This window comes from Cydia amplana, chromosome 19, assembly GCF_948474715.1.
Source record: "Cydia amplana chromosome 19, ilCydAmpl1.1, whole genome shotgun sequence".
NCBI classification, from domain to species: domain Eukaryota; kingdom Metazoa; phylum Arthropoda; class Insecta; order Lepidoptera; family Tortricidae; genus Cydia; species Cydia amplana.
This window is the reverse complement of record NC_086087.1, coordinates 1,702,682-1,724,277: the sequence shown is the minus strand read 5'-3', so window position 1 is coordinate 1,724,277 and position 21,596 is coordinate 1,702,682. Positions and strand designations below refer to the sequence as shown.

The 21,596-nt window shown below is 35.6% G+C and overlaps 1 protein-coding gene across 1 annotated transcript; it reads left to right on the top strand.

Annotated features, from left to right (window-relative positions):
- Positions 1–7,512: 7,512 nt before the first annotated feature.
- On the top strand, positions 7,513–19,752 carry LOC134657094 (uncharacterized). The gene is made up of 4 exons (XM_063512646.1): positions 7,513–7,682; positions 18,113–18,319; positions 18,691–18,865; positions 19,545–19,752. The coding sequence occupies exons 1-4, from the start codon at positions 7,675–7,677 to the stop codon at positions 19,749–19,751; spliced, it is 597 nt and encodes a 198-aa protein (XP_063368716.1). The 5' UTR covers positions 7,513–7,674; the 3' UTR covers position 19,752.
- Positions 19,753–21,596: the final 1,844 nt, after the last annotated feature.

Here is a 21,596-nt window from a genome sequence, read left to right as displayed (position 1 = left end):
CACATTTTACCACTTTGGACGTGTCTCTCGCGCAAACTATTCAGTTTAGAAAAAAATGATATTAGAAACCTCAATATCATTTTTGAAGACCTATCCATAGATACCCCACACGTATGGGATTGATGAAAAAAAAATTTTTGAGTTTCAGTTCGAAGTATGGGGAACCCCAATAATTTATTGTTTTTTTTCTATTTTCGTGTGAAAATCTTAATGCGGTTCACAGAATACATCTACTTACCAAGTTTCAACAGTATAGTTCTTATAGTTTCGGAGAAAAGTGGCTGTGACATACGGACGGACAGACAGACGGACAGACGGACAGACAGACAGAATCATAAGAATCTATAAGGGTTCCGTTTTTTGCCATTTGGCTACGAAACCCTAAAAAGATGACTAAAAGTTCGGTCCTACAGAGCAGGGATGTTGCGGATGCCGATTTTTTGACATCCGCGGATGCGGATGCGGATGCGGATTTTTAAAGGCTCACATCCGCGGATGCGGATGCGGATGCGGATGTCAAGATAGTACCATAAAAAACGTCAAATATTACATTTTAGTAATTTTTATTTAAAAAAACCGACCAAGTGCGAGTCGGACTCGCGTTCTAAGGGTTCCGTACATTAAGTCCCACTCACGCTTGACTGCTCATTTCTAATAGGTTTTTTTGGTTAATGACTAAATTACCTAGCAGTCTAGCACTTACGCCGATGCTAAGACGTTCCTGTACCGACCTGTTCCACATCCGCATCCGCATTAAATCCGCATCGATTTTATGCGGATGCGGATGTTGAAAATAATGCGGAAGTTCCGCGGTTGCGGATGCGGATGCGGATATTCGCAACATCCCTGCTACACAGACAAGAGCTTAAAGAATAGAATAGAATAGTAGTACCTAGTAGTAGTATAATAGAATATGGACTTTCGTGTTTCCCCTTTCGTGTATATTCACATGTACGCCAAGCCTTGTCAACACAAATGGAAAACTGCAAAATAACTAGTGCAGTAAACCTAAAGGCCGAGCGCATCTTGGATCGTAAAACTAAAAACGCCACAAAAGGCCATAACTCAAATAATTATCCCTTCCAAGCGGCCCTTTTTATGGACGCAGGCACTGCCTTCGGCCAGTCAACGAAAATTAAACAAAATACGGCCAAGTGCGAGTCAGACTCGCGTTCCAAGGGTTCCGTACATTAAGTCCGACTCACGCTTGACTGCACATTTCTAATAGGTTTTCCTGTAAAGAACTATTTTGTGTTTTTTTTTTTTAATTGTATTTAGACCCAGTAGATTCGGAGATAAACGGGGAGAATGGTCGGACAGACAGACAGACAGACGCACGAGTGATCCTATAAGGGTTCCGTTTCTTCCTTTTGAGGTACGGAACCCTAAAAATAACAGAGATGCTACACAGAAACACGACCTACCATTTTAATTATAAGGTAGGTACTTAATTGACTGTTTTAATTTTAGCGAGCGACGTATCATAACCATTATTCTGCTATGAAAACTAAAAATAACTCCGTCAAGTGCGAATCGAACTCGGGTACCTATTACCGAGGGTTTTCTGTCACCCCTACTAATATTGTAAATGCGAAAGTAGCTCTGTCTAATAACTTAAAACCATGAGACCAAAAAAATAATGCCTACAAAGACGGACTTAATGCCAAAAGCATTCTCTACCAGTCAACTTTAAGGCAAAGCAGAGATATTGTGGGCTATAGGTGGGAAGAGGTGTGGGGATTGTGGGGTGGGGTGTGGAATAAACAGAAAGCCAAATTAAAATTGAACATACATTAATGAAATGTTACTTCAACTTATTGAATTTACTTACTTATAAACAAAAATTTACAGCCTCTTAATTGGTCGATTTTGGGTTCGACTTTGGAACCCTTTAAGCGTATTATTGTCATCGGTTTTTACGACGTTTTAATCTTGGAACATTATCTGAATAATATAAACAACACCATAGCAAAACAATCTTATTCGCATATGATAAGGTTCAATATTAAATAAAGTTTTCGCAGCGATTACGAGTACGCGTATGAGTACGTTTTTTATTTTCGCATATACGTTCAGAGTCCGCGAGTTTCATTAGGGTGGGGTACTTATTAAAATGAGTCACATTTCAGACATTTATGTGAAAAGTACCTTGTACTAATTTAGTTTTACAAAACTATTTTTATTGAGTAGGTACCAATTATCTGGTTTGTAGTCTAGATACCTTTATTAGTATGTTCACAATAAGTGCGAAACGAAACGGAAATACGATTGCGACAAGGCGACAACGCAGCAAAAATGTCAATTTTCACAGGATGATGAATAACACTCCTCACATGACGCATTTTGCTCCTTGCTTGCAATACAATACAGTCTCTTATTCGGAGTTATTTTCATATATATATGTCACCGTAAAATTGTAAACACTCGTCATATTATAATCTCGCTAGTTACATTATAAACTGACGGTAGGGAGATTATAATCTAACCTAACCTAACCTACGTTAGATTATAAACTAACGGGTTCACAATCTTACGGTGCCATATATAAGCTACGTCAATCCACCATCATCATCATTAGCATTCTACTCATTCCTAGATAAGTATACAAGATTAAAGCCAAAAACTGTAAGTGTCCGTTCGACTATCCATTCCTGGCTATAAGCCAGAGCTACATGCCAGCGGTATTTTACGTTACTTTACGGGAAATATCAATACATCATATATTAGCTATTACCATGTTTTGACCTTTTTTTTAAAAAGGGTTTTTTTATTGTCGTACAAAAAATACAGTTAGCTAAGATACTCATAAAAGTTGTCATATTTTCTAACAACTTACCTAATATGTTACACAAGCGAATGATTAAAAAAACCGGCCAAGTGCGAGTCGGACTCGCGGACGGAGGGTTCCGCACCATCAACAAAAAATAGAGCAAAACAAGCAAAAAAACGGTCACCCATCCAAGTACTGACCCCGCCCGACGTTGCTTAACTTCGGTCAAAAATCACGTTTGTTATATGGGAGCCCCACTTAAATCTTTATTTTATTCTGTTTTTAGTATTTGTTGTTCTAGCGGCAACAGAAATACATCATCTGTGAAAATTTCAACTGTCTAGCTATCACGGTTCGTGAGATACAGCCTGGTGACAAACGGACGGACGGACGGACGGATGGATGGACGGACGGACGGACAGCGGAGTCTTAGTAATAGGGTCCCGTTTTTACCCTTTCGGTACGGAACCCTAAAAAGTAGTTAAGAAAAATTTGGCAGTCTAAAATAGAGCCTGACAGATTCTAGAGCCCATTGATGATGATGAAGATGAGTAACCTCAATCGAACATTGATTCATTCACCACAAGGTTTCAAAGAAAATTAATAAAATAATTAACGGTAGGTATTTGCTGATGAACCTAGAAATTCTAGAAGATAAGAGTCATTGAATAACAATTTAGTAAGAATACCTAAGCATGCAATAATAAATATAATCTAAAGCTATTAGCAGCAGCTTCATTCTGAGATGCCGGACATTATTGGACGAGATGACGTCGATGACGATGTCGCAATGAAGATGAAGATCAATGTAGGGCTTTTCTTAAACTTATTTTTTTTTTCTCGCTTTATATTTATAGGTATATTTATTCTGGTAATTCTGGTAAGTATACAAAAAAATTAACAAAGTCGTTAAAAATGATTATGTCGGCGGCCGATCGTAAGATCAGGCATAACGTGAAATTCCTAGGCATATCGTGAAACGTGAAAATCTTTGACCCGTTCCCTGAGTCGACGGAGCCCCGCTACCTATATCAGTCTATATAGTAGCAGTACTGATAAATCCGCTACTTGACGCTAGATGTCGACTACGAAAATAATAAGCGTTTTTTATAAGAAGTGAGCACTCTATGCTTACTTATTTCTCTATGATTCGATTGATTCGGTAAACGTGCCCGTGCCTAGTCCCATTTTAACCTACTACATACCTACACACATATACATAATATTTGAATTTACAAGCCTTTCTGCTACATGAACTACTTTGAGAGACTAGCCCACTCATAGGTATTTTGCACCTATGTTTGCTCCTAATCATAATAATCCTGGGAACAATTATTAAAACTGCATACTCGTATATCCACCATACTTGCGCCGACGCATTGACATAACGCGACAAGGTCGCACATTCATTAAACTTCTTATGTCATTTCATTTCTCACAGATACCAATGAAGTAAGGGCAAGATTTTATTAATAAAACGTTGGGGACATAAGGTAAAGGGCCCCTGTTTCGGCAGGTTAAGGCTCTTGAGAATTTGTATATTACTAAGCAATTTTTTTAAATATTACTATAAGCATATCAATACCTTGAAATCTTTTGAGTGAGTTATATTAGTTCTTTGTTAATAATTTAATGTATAAACTATAGGGTTTTAGTTGAAACTTTTTTTTATATGAATTTTTTCGTGAACCTCTTATTTGGCTCCCATTTCGTGATACAAATTTAGCTCGGCTCCTAAGTTCGTGAATTCGTGTCCCCTGTTTCGGAATAAAGTTTTCTTAGAGTAATTGGTGATAATTTGCTGATAATCATTTTAAATATTTAACGGTCTTACCTACTTACGAGTAATTGTAAGGTCAAATTAGTAATAATATAAAAAAAATAGTAATAATAGTAAAATGTTAAATTGAGAGCTAGCTTAAAGTTTTTTGTACTCGTCGTCTTTAATGGTTGAATTAAGACTTCGTAAACCATATGGGTACTTTAATACTTGATTAAAAGCCGAACTATATAAATAAAAAAAATAAAACAAAAAAAAAATTACAAAAAAAAATTTACTATCTTATACGTTTAGCTGGTCAACCAAATCTTGTCAGTAGAAAAAGGCGCGAAATTCAAATTTTCTATGGGACGATATCCCTTCGCGCCTACATTTTTCAAATTTGCCGCCTTTTTCTACTGTCAAGATCTGGTTGACCAAGTTTATATAAACATACACAAAAATAAATCAAATAAATTGAATTATAAATAAAATTGTGCTAGTAGTTAATATGAGAATATACGTGGAATATACCTTAAAAATTTAAACTCGGGTCACATTCAAACTCGTTTTATGAGAATTCTAGTGAAAAAAACATATACCGAATTTCGGTCATACGAAACTTCATGAAATACATTAATTGTTTTCTAATTTATTTTTTCAATTATCTTCGTTGTTCTATTTAAAAACCAGCACTCAAAATGTATCTAGAAAATCCTTGATTCGTTAGTGGCACGAAATAGGAGACACACGAAAAATAAAGTGACCGCTATTTCGTGAGTCGATTTATTGCAATTTTAAGGTATTTCTATACATATATTCAATATTTTTTCTTATCAAATCCATTACTAAGGAACCCACAGAAACACTCCCAAAAACTTTTATTCGAATGGGTTTAGCTTTTCCTTCCTATAAGCTTAACAAGTGAGAGCGCGCACCTTACGCCAAAGAAAAGTGCACGCATACAACACAGCTGTTCGCGGCCGTGTGACAGTTTCGACCGTCGTATTACTCTCAGTTTAATCACTAAAATATTGGTTATTATTTTATTGAAGAGATTAAATAATACAGATTTTTTTCATATGTATAATTTAAATAAAAAATACTTGAATTCCTTATTATTTGCGCCAGAAACAAAACTAACGAAATAACGTACTAACACGAACTTGGGGCCCTTTACCTTAATCGCTAAAAGCCTAAATAAAACTGTACTGTAACAGTAGTTTCTTAACACATATTAACATTTGTACACTCCTATATCATAAAAAAAAATCCAGCGCTGTAATGCCGCTAGCAGCAGCAGGGAGCGGTTTGTTTTGTATAATTTTATTTTCTTGTAATCTTATTTTATTTATGGCTTAATCTTATGGTGTAATCTTATTTTATTTATGGCTTATAATTTCTATAGGTAACTAAAATAAAACCCTAACCTTATAAGAAATTATTAAAACAACGTAGTTCCTAATGAGTCATTGCTGGAAAAATATTTTGTTTTGGTATAAACTAGACCAGACTGTATGACATTCAAAGGAGTCAAGGCGTTGAGAACGGATATTTTTTTTTTATAGACATTATAATAATATCACAACAAATACCCATCCTCTAAAAAAATTGAAAGTTTATAGCTTTCCTTAGTTGCTTATAGTATTTTCTGGCTGAGAATATATGTTTTACTACAAAAAAATGGCCAAATTTACTTGAAAATAAAATATTAAATTGAAGAAGTTGAAGAGACAGCTTATTTAGGTATATCAAACTGTATGATGGCTGTTGGCTGTATGTTCTAAAAATTAAAAACAAATGGAAAATGTAACTTGCGCGAAAACGCTCTTATAGGTACGTATAATAATACTAAGAATTAACGCTGATTTATTTTTATTTGATGATACATATATTTTTTAACAGACTCGTTGTATTCCACTTTTTAGGGTTCTGTAGCTGAAGGGTGGCAATCGGTATTACGGTGTCTATCTGTCCGTCAGCGGTCAGCTCCATCACAAACTTGGAGGATATAATCAAACGGAGACGCCATGTCTGTAATTTTCTGTACAAAACAGTCTGCCAATTTTTGCGGGGGAGGGGAACGTCAAATGTATGCGTAACGTAAAAATAGCCATGTCAGATAAACGTCAGTCCATACATTGTGTATGACCGTTGGCCGCCTATTTTCGACAGAGGGGAAAGCCTGTTAATGGCTACTCCGTTTAGTTGTATCCTCCAAGATCACAAAGGACCATTTATAGGTAGATAGTTAAATAAAACTTTGTCAGGGTTTTATTTTATTTAAGTTAAACAACGATTATTTAATTTAATTAATAAAAAAAATATATATGGTCAAAGTAGAACATGGTGGTGTTGGTATTTTTTATGATCCGTCGTTCAGTGAGCTATATTATAACCCGTTTCCTAATATGAAGATAGTTCTATTGCCTGTACAAAAACATTTTTTTTGGTATATAGATGTCTAACTATAGTGGTAAAACATACCATTGATCAATATATTATAAGGAATACTTAATCTTCTTGTAATGGTACGGGAACCTTCTTCCGCGAGTAAGAGTCGCACCTACCTTTTTTATGGTTCCGTACCTAAAGGGTAATAAACGGGACCCTATTACTAAGACTTCGCTGTCCGGCCGTCCGTCCGTCTGTCACGGCTGTATCTCATGAACCGCGATAGCTAGACAGTTGAAATTTTCACAAATGATGTATCTCTGTTGCCGCTATAACAACAAATACTAAAAATAAAATAAAATAAATATTTAAGGGGGGCTCCCGTACAACAAACACGATTTTTTTGCTCTATTTTTTGTTGATGGTGCGGAACCCTCCGTGCGCGAGTCCGACTCGCACTTGGCCGGTTTTTTTTCGATTGCATCCAGCGGTACCACCTATTACGCAACTCGCCACCGGCCGATGTTTTTCTAAACTTCGATTATCGCAGATAATGAAAACTAATCGGCTTGTGGGAGACTTCGGAGACTCCCCACTCGCACTCGCGCCATTCAGCCACAGTACCTTTACCGTTGCCCGCGAAAAAACGCGTCCGTCGATTTAAAAAGTATCGTTTTATTTTTAAATTACGTAGATTATAAATAGTGGATGCTCCCCGCGTGAGCCGCTGTGCGAGACACGACGCCGAGACATGTACCGGTTAGTGCTATTCTTTTTATTGTTTATTGTTTACGAGGCAAGTTCATGGTTGTTTGGCGGGAAATGAAAGAACATTGTTTAACTTTTTTAATAGTGATGAATGATAAGAACTTAATTTTTTATAGAAATGTTGTGTGATAATATTATTAATGTTATTTTCGTAATTGTCTTCAGTTTATAAACGTTTTCAAAATTGACACAATACTACTAAATACAGATGATCTTATTGAACGTTTTTAGATTTCATAAACTTACATTAGGTATTTTTTATTTATGACAGGTTAAACAATGAACCATTTAATTTAAAAATAAATTAAAAAACAGTTTTAATAGCAAGCATTTAAACTCTAGGATTCTTCTAATACGAAAAGGTTCGTAGAGTTTGGGTTAAGTCAATATAGTGTATAGAATGGATGCCTTATCAACCCATTTCATGTTATCATCGGCTAAGGGACAAGCCCGGCAAAAAAGTGTAATATTTTCATTATCGGCAATTTTTTTATTTTATTTTGCCGGACGGAAACGGTCGTAAATATAAAAACGTTGATTGTTTGTCATTCTGCCATGCCTATAGGTAGGTAGGTAGGTATTTTATTGCCTCTATAACTGCCTCTATAGCATAGAATAGATACCAAAAATACCCATATATGCACCTGAAAAAATACATCGGACAGTGACAACATGCTGTGCAATGTTAAATATCCGCTTAGAAAAGTTAAATATTTCCTACATGTACACGTAGGTACACCTATTGTGTACGCACAATGCACGGTTTTTGTGTACGATTGTCTACAATGTCCGATAAAAACATAGTTAGGTTTAATTTAACCTACATACAGAAGTTTGAGTTTAGCGCGCCGTGCTTAGCCGAGACAAAGGACTTAATTGACATGTAAAAACATTACATGACATTGACATTAAAAGACTCCGTAGACTCCGGCTGGAGCAAAAAGCTTTGGAAACTTAGCAAAAGACAACTCCAAATCATAACGGGGGTGTTCACTGGCCATTACGGGGTCAAGGGAATTCTGACCAAGATGGGACACTCTGACAACACCGATTGTCGTATGTGTGGCGAAGAGGAAGAGACAGTGAAACACTTAATGTGTGAATGTCACGCCCTAGCCAGACAAAGAATGAAGGACTTTGGAGCAGGATATCTGGAACCAAAGGACTTTAAAACGCTACCCATGAGCTCCATCATCCGACACATGGATATGGTGGGAAAAGCTCTTGAGTAGCTGACGGATCTTCTCCAGGGGGTAATTGCACAAAAGATCCCTATGGGTCGAAGTGTATCCGTAAGGGCCCCCGAAAATAATAAGAAGATAAGATAAGACATTAAAAGAAATATTTATTTATTTCAATACTCAATACTCAATATTTTATTGCAATTTCACAAAGTAATTGTACAGGTGGTAAACTTATAAGCTAGGTCTTTGTGAACCCTGTTGGGCACTGCAATATACTATTTACAATTCCAAGGAGAGGAGAATTTGTGATTAATGTAAAGTGATTAAATCTTAATATAAACAATAATTATAAGCAAATGTAAAAATAAGGATTAAATTTATGTCAAAAATACCAAAGTCAAGCCTTAACAAAAAAAAAAGCGGCCAAGTGCGAGTCGGACTCGCCCATGAAGGGTTCCGTATTTAGGCGATTTATGACGTATTAAAAAAAAAACTACTTACTAGATCTCGTTCAAACCAATTTTCGGTGGAAGTTTACATGGTAATGTACATCTTATATTTTTTTTAGTTTTATCATCCTCTTATTTTAGAAGTTACAGGGGGGGGGACACACATTTTACCACTTTGGAAGTGTCTCTCGCGCAAACTATTCAGTTTAGAAAAAAATGATATTAGAAACATCAATATCATTTTTGAAGACCTATCCATAGATACACGTATGGGTTTGATGAAAAAAATTTTTTTGAGTTTCAGTTCGAAGTATGGGGAACCCCAATAAATTATTGTTTTTTTTTTCTATTTTTGTGTGAAAATCTTAATGCGGTTCACAGAATACATCTACTTACCAAGTTTCAACAGTATAGTTCTTATAGTTTCGGAGAAAAGTGGCTGTGACATACGGACGGACAGACAGACGGACAGACGGACAGACGGACAGACGGACAGACAGACAGACATGACGAATCTATAAGGGTTCCGTTTTTTGCCATTTGGCTACGGAACCCTAAAAATGTAAATTTCAATGTATTTGTAATTATAGATATTATTTAATTATAATCTGTCATTAAAAAATTCGCTTAGGGTATAATATGACTTAGCTAATAGCAACTGTTTAATTTTATTTATATATATATATTATAATTTTCTTCTTCTTTTATAGAGTCCGGGAGTTTATTATATATTTTAATAGACATTACTAAAGGGCCCGATGACAGTAGTTTAAGTTTACAAGGTGGTGGGATTAGTCTATTCTTGTTTCGTATCGATCGTGTAGAAGGTAGGTCCTCTCGTTTTATATATAATTCCCTATTCTTTCGAACGAACTTACACATGTCTAATATATATATAGATGTGAGGGTCAGCAGTCCAAGTTCAGAAAAATAATGTGTTTATGTGATTATACTGATTATGTATGTATGATTTTGTCATAAGTAAAAAACAAGCAACAACGGTTGCACTCCGGGAGTGCCGATAGAAGTGAAAACTCACCTCACTATGTTACCGACGCCCGGTAACACCATACATACGTTTAGCGGAGATATTCTAATTATTTATTACTTATATTATATATGTATTATTATCATTTTCAAATAATATCACACTTTTTCATTGACATGTTTATTTACATACTGCCATGACAACGTCAAATTATTTGAACATAGGTAAAGAGTCTTGAAAAGGAGTCCGCAACATACATGTCAAATAACATTTGAGTTTTACTTTGTTGATTTAAATGCCATTTAAATTATGAGTGGCCACCTTACAGGGGCTTACGGTCACGTGATCGCCTTACGCTGTCTCGAGTTTATCATTTTTTCCCCACCTCAAAAAGTACCCAGCGCCGCTAAAGAAGTTTTCACTTAAAAAAATGAAAATTTTACAATGACGTAGATCCTTATTTTTTATTTTACTTGTCTAAAACTCCGTCGTCAAAATATAAAAAAAAAATTAAAGGTACAGTTCTGCATGGACGGAAAGTCGTTAGTTTTATCTTAAAGTTTTTCACATCCGCTTGTTCATTAGCCAACGATGTTAATTAATTATGTTCCGTTAATTATCTACATTTGGCAACTTTTGAAGTAATTACCTTTACACCGTAGAGGCCAAGATGACAATAGTTTTTTTGACAAACGCCAATCGAAAAGTAAAGTCTGATGTTGCAGGGAACCTAGCCAACGTGACAATCGTTGTCACACCATGTTAGCGAAGTCATGACCTATCAAAAAATCGTGTTGAATTGCGTCTCTGATAGGTACAACTCAATAGGTTCACGCGGCAGCGTGTCAAAGCCAAATACCTACTCCAACCTGTGTTCAAATTTTTTTTGTGTTAATGTGAGATTTTGCTCCACAACTCTTTCAGCAAAGTTTTGTGGGTACCTATATACTTCTTTTCCAAGTAACAGGAAAACAAATAAAAACCAACACTTCCGTCTATGACTTTTATGACCCAGTTGTGTTAGAACTCGAGTTCAACGACTTGCGACAATGTGCAACACAATACTGCTAGTAAACAATTAAAATTATCACTTATCATCATCACAGTGACAGCGCAATGTTTAATGACTACCGTCCTAGTATTATCCACGTTTCTTACTAATCTGGAGCTACATATAAGTATCTTTTTAAAATCCACCAAATTTAAATTTCAGTAAGATATCCACTGAACTATAGTGTCGTTTACTATATTGTACCACAATATTAGATATCATAGGAACCCTAGCATTTCGGAAGAAAAAGTTAATTACCACTACTTTTGAGGTTAGACAAATTTTAATCTTTAAAAAAACGGAGTATACCTAATACAAAATCGGTACAAAAGCAGGATGCAAATTGGCCAGTCAATGTCATTTTTGCCAAGTATTTATTCAAGTTATACACAAAAAAACGTAAATATATAATACTTAATATTTCTTCAGTTAAATATTTGTGTAAAAAAAAATATTCATTGATATTCGTAACAGAGGAAGTGCGTGTGCAATGCACATGCAACGCTTGTGTAACGCATTATATGCGCTTAAGTAATTATTATACAGTTTGCATTTTTGGCCATCACACGTAATTGATACTTATTACCGATTACGGTATTTGGAGATGATAAGGTTCCGAAGAAAGTTATTATTAGACTCGATAAAACCCGCGACTTTGCCCGCATGGGATTCAATTTGGGGTTTTTCCTTCTTCTACGGGCACGGGGTGGATTTTGATAAAATAACCTACATTTCTATCATAAGTAGGTCTTAAAACAGGAGCCGATTCAGATATATAAAATTGTTACATTTTAGATCTTATTTTGATATGACCATGAAGATTGCTCGACGCTGATTGGTGCATGCGAAATGAAGTTAAGGTCGTGTCAAAACCGGTTCAGACGAGACATAATAAGTTGTTACATCTAAATCGGTCCAGTAGCATAGTAGAGAAATTGTGAACAAACAGAATTACTTTCGCATACATATAATATTTCCGGTGAATTACAAATTGTTTTGGTCATGAGGAGTGGAGAGCGGAAAAAGCCATGCCCATATCTGTGCAAAAATCATTTATTTACGACTTAAGAGTTCTTCGTAAATATGTAAAAATTCGTAATAACTCGTCAGACGGGTCAATATTCTTAACAACCGCTTAGGTCGATATTAAACTTTCGTGAGACATATTTTCAAACTGTTTATACGACAACGGTTTCACTCACTTCAGTGTGTGTGTGTGTGCAGTCGCCGCGAGCACTCGAGCCTGAGGAAGGACCCCAGAAGGGCCCGAAACATGCCGCCAATAGCGACTAATAATTCAAGTGAATGAAACCGTTGTCGTATAAACAATTTGAACTGCTTAGGTCTTTTCGACAAGTTTTTTTACAAATTTACTAGATTTTAATAACTGCATTTTCATTTCTCATGCTCTGAAAGTAACTAATTCATTAGTTAGTCTGTAGGTACCTAGGTGAAGTGTGCAGAAACTGATATTTTTCTGCTCCACACCCCTTTTTTCAGATTAGACATTTTATAACCTCAAATGTAGTGGTGACTTTTTCCTTCAAAATTAAATCTGAGTAACTAATATAACTAGGTATACACTGAACTATAGGGTCGTTTACTTATTAATGTACCGCAATGCATATCATAGGAACCGAAACATTTCGAAAGAAAAAGTCCCTTGCTGTAACCTGTATTTTATTTTTTAAGCATTGTGAAGTATGAGCCTCCGCGATGCTCATGTACCTATGGGCCTCACTCACAACAACTCAAGAGATCGAGACCTACAGGTAGAGAAGCACTGAGATAGTGCTCGATAGCACTGGTTCATGTCTCAACTTCACAGTGGCCAGGATTTTATCATTTTTAAGATGCTTAATGAAAAAGGTCATTCACTTTACGTGAATAACGTATATTATCGGCAAATTTGTCTCCATTGTTCTAAAGTTAACTTGTCTCAATTACTTTGAACGATTGTTGGCAATATACTCAACATTAACTGACGCCTCTGAGACAATGACAATAAGGTCGTGTATAGTATATATACCTATGAAACGTTGGCTTGTAAAGATGTTTGTGAACTCAACTGTACAAGGCTGCTGCATGTAAACAGGAGTGTGACCCTCCGACTATCAAACAATACTAATGGTTAATATTTGTTAGTTTTAATGAGCAAGCTTATCGGTGTTACTGTGCTTGTAACGGACGTTCTCAGGAAATATGTCTACGGTTACTTCTAATTTTTATATGTTGCGACAATTAGACTTTAGGCTTTCTGAAAATGATCGATCAAATCGTTACTTGTCTATAATACGTAGGCAAGTAATGATTTGATACCTATAAAGTTTTAATTTACATAGGTATACTGTAGATGAACATACCTATACCTACAGACAAAATCAACTCGTTTTTAAAATCAGCTTCGTATATAGACTATATAATAAGTGTTGTTTAGGGCTTCCAAATACCGGACTTCTCACAATACCGGTATTAATACCGAAAATGTCTTCATCAATACCGGGATCCCGGGATCCCGGTATTGGATATGAATCGCTTAAAAATATATAGTTTTATTAAAAAGAGGTCTTAGAAAGGCTCACTGCAATACCAGATATGCCCTAAAAGCTATTACAACAATAAACAATCAATGCCACCATCTGCAATAATTTTATTTCACACTCCAGGTTGGCAATAATTTTATCCAATTTGTTGACTTCACCTCACCAGTCACATTTGTAGTCCAACTTAACCAACCAGACAACATTTTTTCAAATTTCCGTCAAAATTGGTTTGCCATTATTACAGTTATCCTTGCTCTTTCGTTTTATTTTTTAATAAAATTATTAGAACTAATTATGTTAATATTAATGTCACTATCATCATATTCATCACTCACATAACTTCAGGATTCATCCACCACCAACCACCAAATATTTATCTGACGCATTAGGCAACGATCAATTTCAATAATAAAATGCGGGCTAGAGACCAGTTAGAGTTAGACCAAGTAAAGTCTGCAACGATTTTGATAGCATACGCAGTAAGCAGTGCAAGTGTTATTTGTACGTCATAATTTTATAGAAATTTGACGTTTAATATAACACTTGCACTGCGCGTGCTATCAAAATCGTTGCAGACTTTTCTTGGTCTAACTCTAGATGCGTCTGACGTTTATTAAGCTTTTTGATACAGCCGAATATAATGGATTTAAAGGGTTTATACTGCGCATTTCCTTCATTTTTTTAAATACCGGGATCCCGGTATTGCCTTTAAAAATACCGGTATTGAAAAGTGCGTTTAAAACGACGGGATCCCGGGATCCCGAAATACCGGGATCCCGGTATTGGAAGCCCTAGTGTTGTTAGAACTCGAACTAAATTTAGTTAAATTTGCTGAATAGGCACGTTATCTTCTGTAATTGTCTCAAGTCAAATAGGCCCATATAGTTATTAAAAATGTTTACCCGCTCGGACATTCCCATTAAATCCCATACAAGCGAAAAGATGGGTTATTCCCACTAGTTACCACCAAGTTGTTACCAGTGGTAACTACTGGGAATTTTTTTCCCACCTTTTACCACTGGTAACTACTGGGAAAAATTATTCCCAGTAGTTACCACCAAAATTTTGTTAGAGTAAAATACTAATAAAAACAGTATAAAATAGTATAGTATAAATATAGAGTGATTTTGAATTACCGAATAAATAAATAAATAAATAAATCATTTATTCCAGACAACAACGATCTATAGGTATGTATACATTTGAGATAATATTAAAAATAAATAAAATTAGGTATAGGTATAACATAAAAATTCATGACTAGACATTAAAATTAAATTACATTTATTATTATTAATTAATTTTTAATTAGACTTAAAAATAATCTAAATGGATTATTAAATTTATCCTTGAATATATTATAGTTTTTGTACTAGTACCGGTTAAACTGTTTCAATATTTTTTCGTCACTTTTAAGGCACTAATCGACTTAATAATGATTTATTAAATCACTCTATATTTATTTTATATTTTTTATACTGTTTTTATTAGTATTTAACTCTAACAAAATTTTGGTGGTAACTACTGGGAATACAAATTCCCACTAGTTACCACCAAAAATTATTTAATTAATTAATTATTGGGAATTATTTTTCCCAGTAGTTACCAGTGGTAAAAGGTGGGAAAAAATTCCCAGTAGTTACCACTGGTAAGAACTTGGTGGTAACTAGTGGGAATAATCCGAAAAGATTACAAGAATATTACCTACAAATAATTAAAGTTGTAAAAAAATGTAATAATTTTTAAGATGCCTTCATGGATTTGCATGCTGTTGTATACAGCCTAAAAGGTGAAACAACCTACTGTTTACTTACATTGAGACCTGTAAACGTTACCCTTTTTTTTGCAAATAAATTATTGGTTGTTTGTTTGTATCAAAACATAACTTCTAAGTTCACAGGGACGAAATATAAGAAATAAATCAAATTATGTTGGAGAGACAGGATATATCATAACTTTTGACACGTTGAGCATGCAAATTGTCGTGATCTCATATTTACATTATGTACTGTGTTATGTAATTGCTACGAATCCTTAGTACGATTTCGTGTGTGTTGTATAAGTCAAACAAACGTGTGGACACTGGATGGAAGACGGTCAGGGTCCGCCATGTTTGCAGACATTTTTACCACACTGCGTAATTGTTTGAACCCACAGACTAAAGCGATAGTACGGTTAAAAATAGTGTGAAACATATTTTAAAAGGTAGATTATATTAATAACAATTGTTTTTCCAATTAAGTATCTACCTACAAATAACTAAAAGTACTTTAACTAAAAAGAAAAGTTTTGTGAGGAACATCAAAAACGGCTCAACAGTCAACAGGTCATGTTGAAAATAATTTTCTTTAAAAGTACTAGGTACTTAATCATTTTTTTATTTTGACGTTTCTGAATATGCCTTAATTTTACACACCTGCATCATTCCATAACATAGTTTGGTTTATAATATTATAATTTGAATTAATAAGTTTGATTGAGATGATGAATACAAGTCTTGTCCTAAGCATAATTTAAAATAATAAGAGACAAAGAATTATCATTATTAATATTACTATTTTAGTAGGTATTTTACCTACATAAAACCTGATAAAAATTATTGATTAGTAGTTTCAAGCATGTCTCACAGGGTATGAAGCGGCAAAGCTACCTAATTATATTATTTTTTATAGAACTGGTTTTTCACAGTCAAAGCTAATAACCTCACAATTGCAGGTTATGTAATAAATGTCACCATTTATCAATCTATACTGTCTGCCATGAAGTTCGATAAACCAACAGACGAGCGGTCGTTGTACTTTAATATTCGTTAATTTATTTAAATTTAAAATAACTGCTTTGCATATTTCATGCAATAAAATAGGTATGTGTATGTTTTTTGAAGAGATATTCCCCCTCTCGCGACTAAGATCAAAGTAAATAAAGCACCTAGCAATAAATAAGCCATGGGAGTTTATCCATTAAGTAGGTATATAAAATGCAGTCACGGGAAAAAGTGTAGGTACTTGTTAAATACTAAACGAAACAGGTTCATTCTGAAAAAAAATGGACAGCAAATCATCTTGTATTTCAGGTCCAACATTCTAAATATCATTTAAAGACTTTCTGACATAGTTTTTGCTGATGCGTCAAAAACAACACGCAGATTGATAGTTTCACTTTGCTCCCTAAGCACAGCATGATGGGGAATCTGAGACTATCTAATGTTAATAAAACGAGTGCGACTTTGTACTTCGGATTACACAGGTACGATTAACGATTGTACGACAGAACTTGGGGCCAAGCCAAGATGACAATCAATAATCAACTTCAAATGAAAAGAAAAAATATATCAGGTTACGTGACTATAAAATTTTCATTTCCATTATTTCCAAACTACATTATTGAAGTTTAGATGGGCATTTTTATTAACGATTGTCATCTGGGCTAGGCTAGGTATTCATTTTGACCATATTGTTGCAGCTAGGTATAAATAATGTGTCTACTATAGCCAATTAAATATTCCCTATAGGTAGGTACTATTACTCCATCACGCACGTATTGTTGTTTTCCTGGTTACGTTTTAGTGGTTACCTTATATTACAGTACTTAACATTATAATTATTAAAGCTTTATGATCTCAGGAATTTAACACCGGCAGTTTGCCCTGGGACCTCCAAAACACGACACCCTATACCTATGAAGTTTACGATTCTACAATTAGCATTTAAAACTCTAAAAATAATGTGACACTATTCGATATTATCAAACTTAAATATATTAGGTAATATTTAAATTAAATAACAACGACGTATAAGGTAAATGTACGTCTAATGTCGTAGTGTAACACCAAACCACATTTTATCACGGCCAGTTCGACTTTAATTAACCATAACATTAATTAATATAACCGGTTGTTTACAATATGGGTAACGGAAAGTCATTTAATTTAATAATAATTTATTATTAGCAACATTCTAGTAAACCTTAATAGCTATAAGATTAGTCTGTCTTAAATTGTTACCTACTAGGAATTTACTATGTACAATATTAAGAACACCAAAAATGGATTAATTGAATTTCTAACTGATTATTCGTAATTATAATTATAACTGCTATTTTATAATTAATTAGTAGATTAAACAGTTTATAAATAGGATTCCTAAATTTAACTTCAGTTTTAATAGGTACCTACGACCTAATATTGCATCTACATTTATATTTCAGACTAGTAATCCTTTTGATCGCCGCCGCGGCAGGCGCGCCGCAGGACAACAGCATAACCTTCATAAAGAGCCTGCCAACGCCCGAAGAGCCGCTGCCTCCGTCAGAAGAGCCGCTGCCTCCGCCCGAAGAGCTGGTCCCAGCGCCTTCCTACGCCTCCTCGCATATAGAGAACCTGCCTTTGAGCAGCCAAGAAACCTCGGATTACAGGTTAGAGCTAGTCTCACTGTTTTTATCAGAGTAAAAACAGCATATCATATATAAAGAGCCTGCCTCTTCCCGAAGAGCCGCTGTCAGCGCCCTCCTATGCCTCCTCGCATTTAGAGAACCTTCTTCTGCGGAGCCTAGATTAAGAAGAAACATTATGAGACTTGTAAAAGAGCCCTTGAGGTCTACTTGCAGGGTTTTTTTAGAGAATTAGAATAATACTTCACTGGCTTTACTTCACGCCAATTAGAATGATAGTTTTAGATTATTAAAAAAAATACCCCAAACTCACCCACTAGCCAGAAGGAAAATCCGTTCCTTTAAATCGGCCACTAACCTAATTTTTACATGTTTCTGATGTTAAACATTGGTGTTTACAGGACAGAAGACAGCAGCAAGCACGAGTACCTGGACACGTCGGCTGACACGAGCCAGGACGAGCAGACCACGGATTCCACGGAGGAGTCCACGTTGGAAGAGTCCACGGAAACCAACGAGGCCACTACGGCTACGGAGAGATACCTGCCTAAAACTACGAGTACACCTAAGGTAACTAATATCCATTTAAACATCTAAACTTCGGGTCGGAAAACTTTTGAAAAAAAGCTTGTAAAAAGCGAATTGCAGCAGTAGGTAGCAATCACCGGTGCGCGGTGTTAAGGATGACTCACGTTAGACCGGGCCGGGGCCGGGCCGAGGCGTCCGACATGTCATTTTCGGCTGATCGGTGATCACATGGTGCTTTCCATAGAAAACGTAGCGCCGGAAGCTCTGGCCCGGCCCCGGCCCGGTCTAGCGTGAGTCATCCTTTATGACGGCTGTACACACTCGCCTCTCGCAGAGTCTCGGCACCGCTCCGATCCAATCGGAAAAGCGCGAGGCGAGACGAAAAAGGAACAGTATGAACTATGAACAGGTACACACACACTCGTTCTCGGGCTGTTCGGGGTCTCTCGACGAGTGTGTACAGCCCGCATCAGGAACTTGAGAGCCGAGCCGAGGCACTCTTTTATTAATTAGCTACTTTTCTTTGTCACTTTGTGGGAAATTGTAATAAATTGATATTTTATTGATGGGTATTTAGGTAGGCAGGTATAGGTACTTTTCTCTGTTAAGAATAAGAATAACGATGATTTATTGCAGTGCTGTGTACATAGGTAGATGGTAATCATTGCATGATAAAATTTGTTTCAACAGTTAAATGTGGTTAAAAGTTTTCTCTGTTCAGTTTCAGGTAAAGAAATCCCCACCAAAATTCTACTCCAAACTGAGGTACTTCGAGAAGCCAAGCTACTCGGCGCCCACCAACCTGGTGGACCGCTCCGCCAAGCGCAAGTTCCGCTCCAACTGCCGCTGCGAGAAGATCTCCAACTGCCCGAAGCTGCAGATCACCGTGCCACGGTGCCCGGAGGAGTATTTCTTGTGCTGCTTTTAAGTCGTTAATTCGTTATACTCTGGCAATCCAGCTTTTACATATTTAAAGGTAAGAAAAAGGTGGCATTTAAAAAAAAGCGGCCAAGTGCGAGTCGGACTCGCTCATGAAGGGTTCCGTATTTAGGCGATTTATGACGTATTAAACAAAAACTACTTACTAGATCTCGTTCAAACCAATTTTCGGTGGAAGTTTACATGGTAATGTACATCGTATATTTTTTTTAGTTTTATCATTCTCTTATTTTAGAAGTTACAGGGGGGGGGGGACACACATTTTACCACTTTGGAAGTGTCTCTCGCGCAAACTATTCAGTTTAGAAAAAAATGATATTAGAAACCTCAATATCATTTTTGAAGACCTATCCATAGATACCCCACACGTATGGGTTTGATGAAAAAAAAATTTTTGAGATTCAGTTCGAAGTATGGGGAACCCCAAAAATTTATTGTTTTTTTTCTATTTTTGTGTGAAAATCTTTATGCGGTTCACAGAATACATCTACTTACCAAGTTTCAACAGTATAGTTCTTATAGTTTCGGAGAAAAGTGGCTGTGACATACGGACGGACAGACAGACGGACAGACGGACAGACGGACAGACGGACAGACAGACAGACAGACAGACAGACAGACATGACGAATCTATAAGGGTTCCGTTTTTTGCCATTTGGCTACGGAACCCTAAAAACCGGCCAAGTGAGAGGTTCCGACGGTTCCGTGCATTAAGTCCGACTTACGCTTGGCTGCACATTTCTAATAGGTTTTCCTGTCACCAGTCATCTATAGGTAAAGAACTATTTATTAAAAATTTTAGACCCAGTAGTTTCGGATATAAAGGGGGGGGGGGGGATTCTATAGGGTTTCGTTTTTTTTTCAGGTACGGAACCCTAAAAAGGTCAACGTGAAGGCACATTCGTTTTTAGGGTTCCGTAGCCAAATGGCAAAAAACGGAACCCTTATAGATTCGTCATGTCTGTCTGTCTGTCTGTCTGTCTGTCCGTCTGTCCGTCTGTCCGTCTGTCAGCTAGAAATATAAATTGTGTTTTAAACCCCACCGAATACAGTTTCAGAATGTTAGGTATATTTATACATAATTATTCCCACAATAAACTAAGAAAATAATTTGAAATGAAACAAAAAATATTGAAATATGAACCTTACTATCTAAGCAAGATCCTGTAAAATTGAATAAGCAATACGCTTTGTCGATTTTAATAAATTTAACCTTTTGACCGCCAGTATTATTAAGGTTATTTTATATTGTAATTTTTGTCGGCTATGACAGACTGTAGCAGGCAAAAGGTTAAACCACAACTGGGGGTAATACTTATAAGACAATGATAGCAATAATATGTGTACAGGCTTTAAAATAATTGTTAATTTATAAAAAATAAAACATAGAAAAACAATTGGATTTTATTTTATTTTGGAATATAATAGCAACACTAGAAATAATCTATTAGAATAATAGCAACACAGATTATACTTTTTACAAAGATTTAACAGAAAACAGTCAATTCTTATATTATCTTTTGAAAAATAGTTGTTATACATTCCTATCTAAATATATTTTTCAATACCCTATAGTCATATATTCTAAAATGCGTTTTACGCTTGGCACTTTTTCTACTAAATACTAAATATTCATAGCCTACAAAAAATATAGTTATTTGACCAACCGCAAAGCCTCTGTGATTGGTTTATTTCTCTTAATTTCCGATACTAAAACGATGTCTCTATTTGAGCAGTTAACAGCTACTTGCGTCCCAAATGCCTTACCGAAAAATGCATGAAGCATCGTAAAGATTCGAGGCATTTTGAGAATAACGTTTGCCTCCTCACCTAC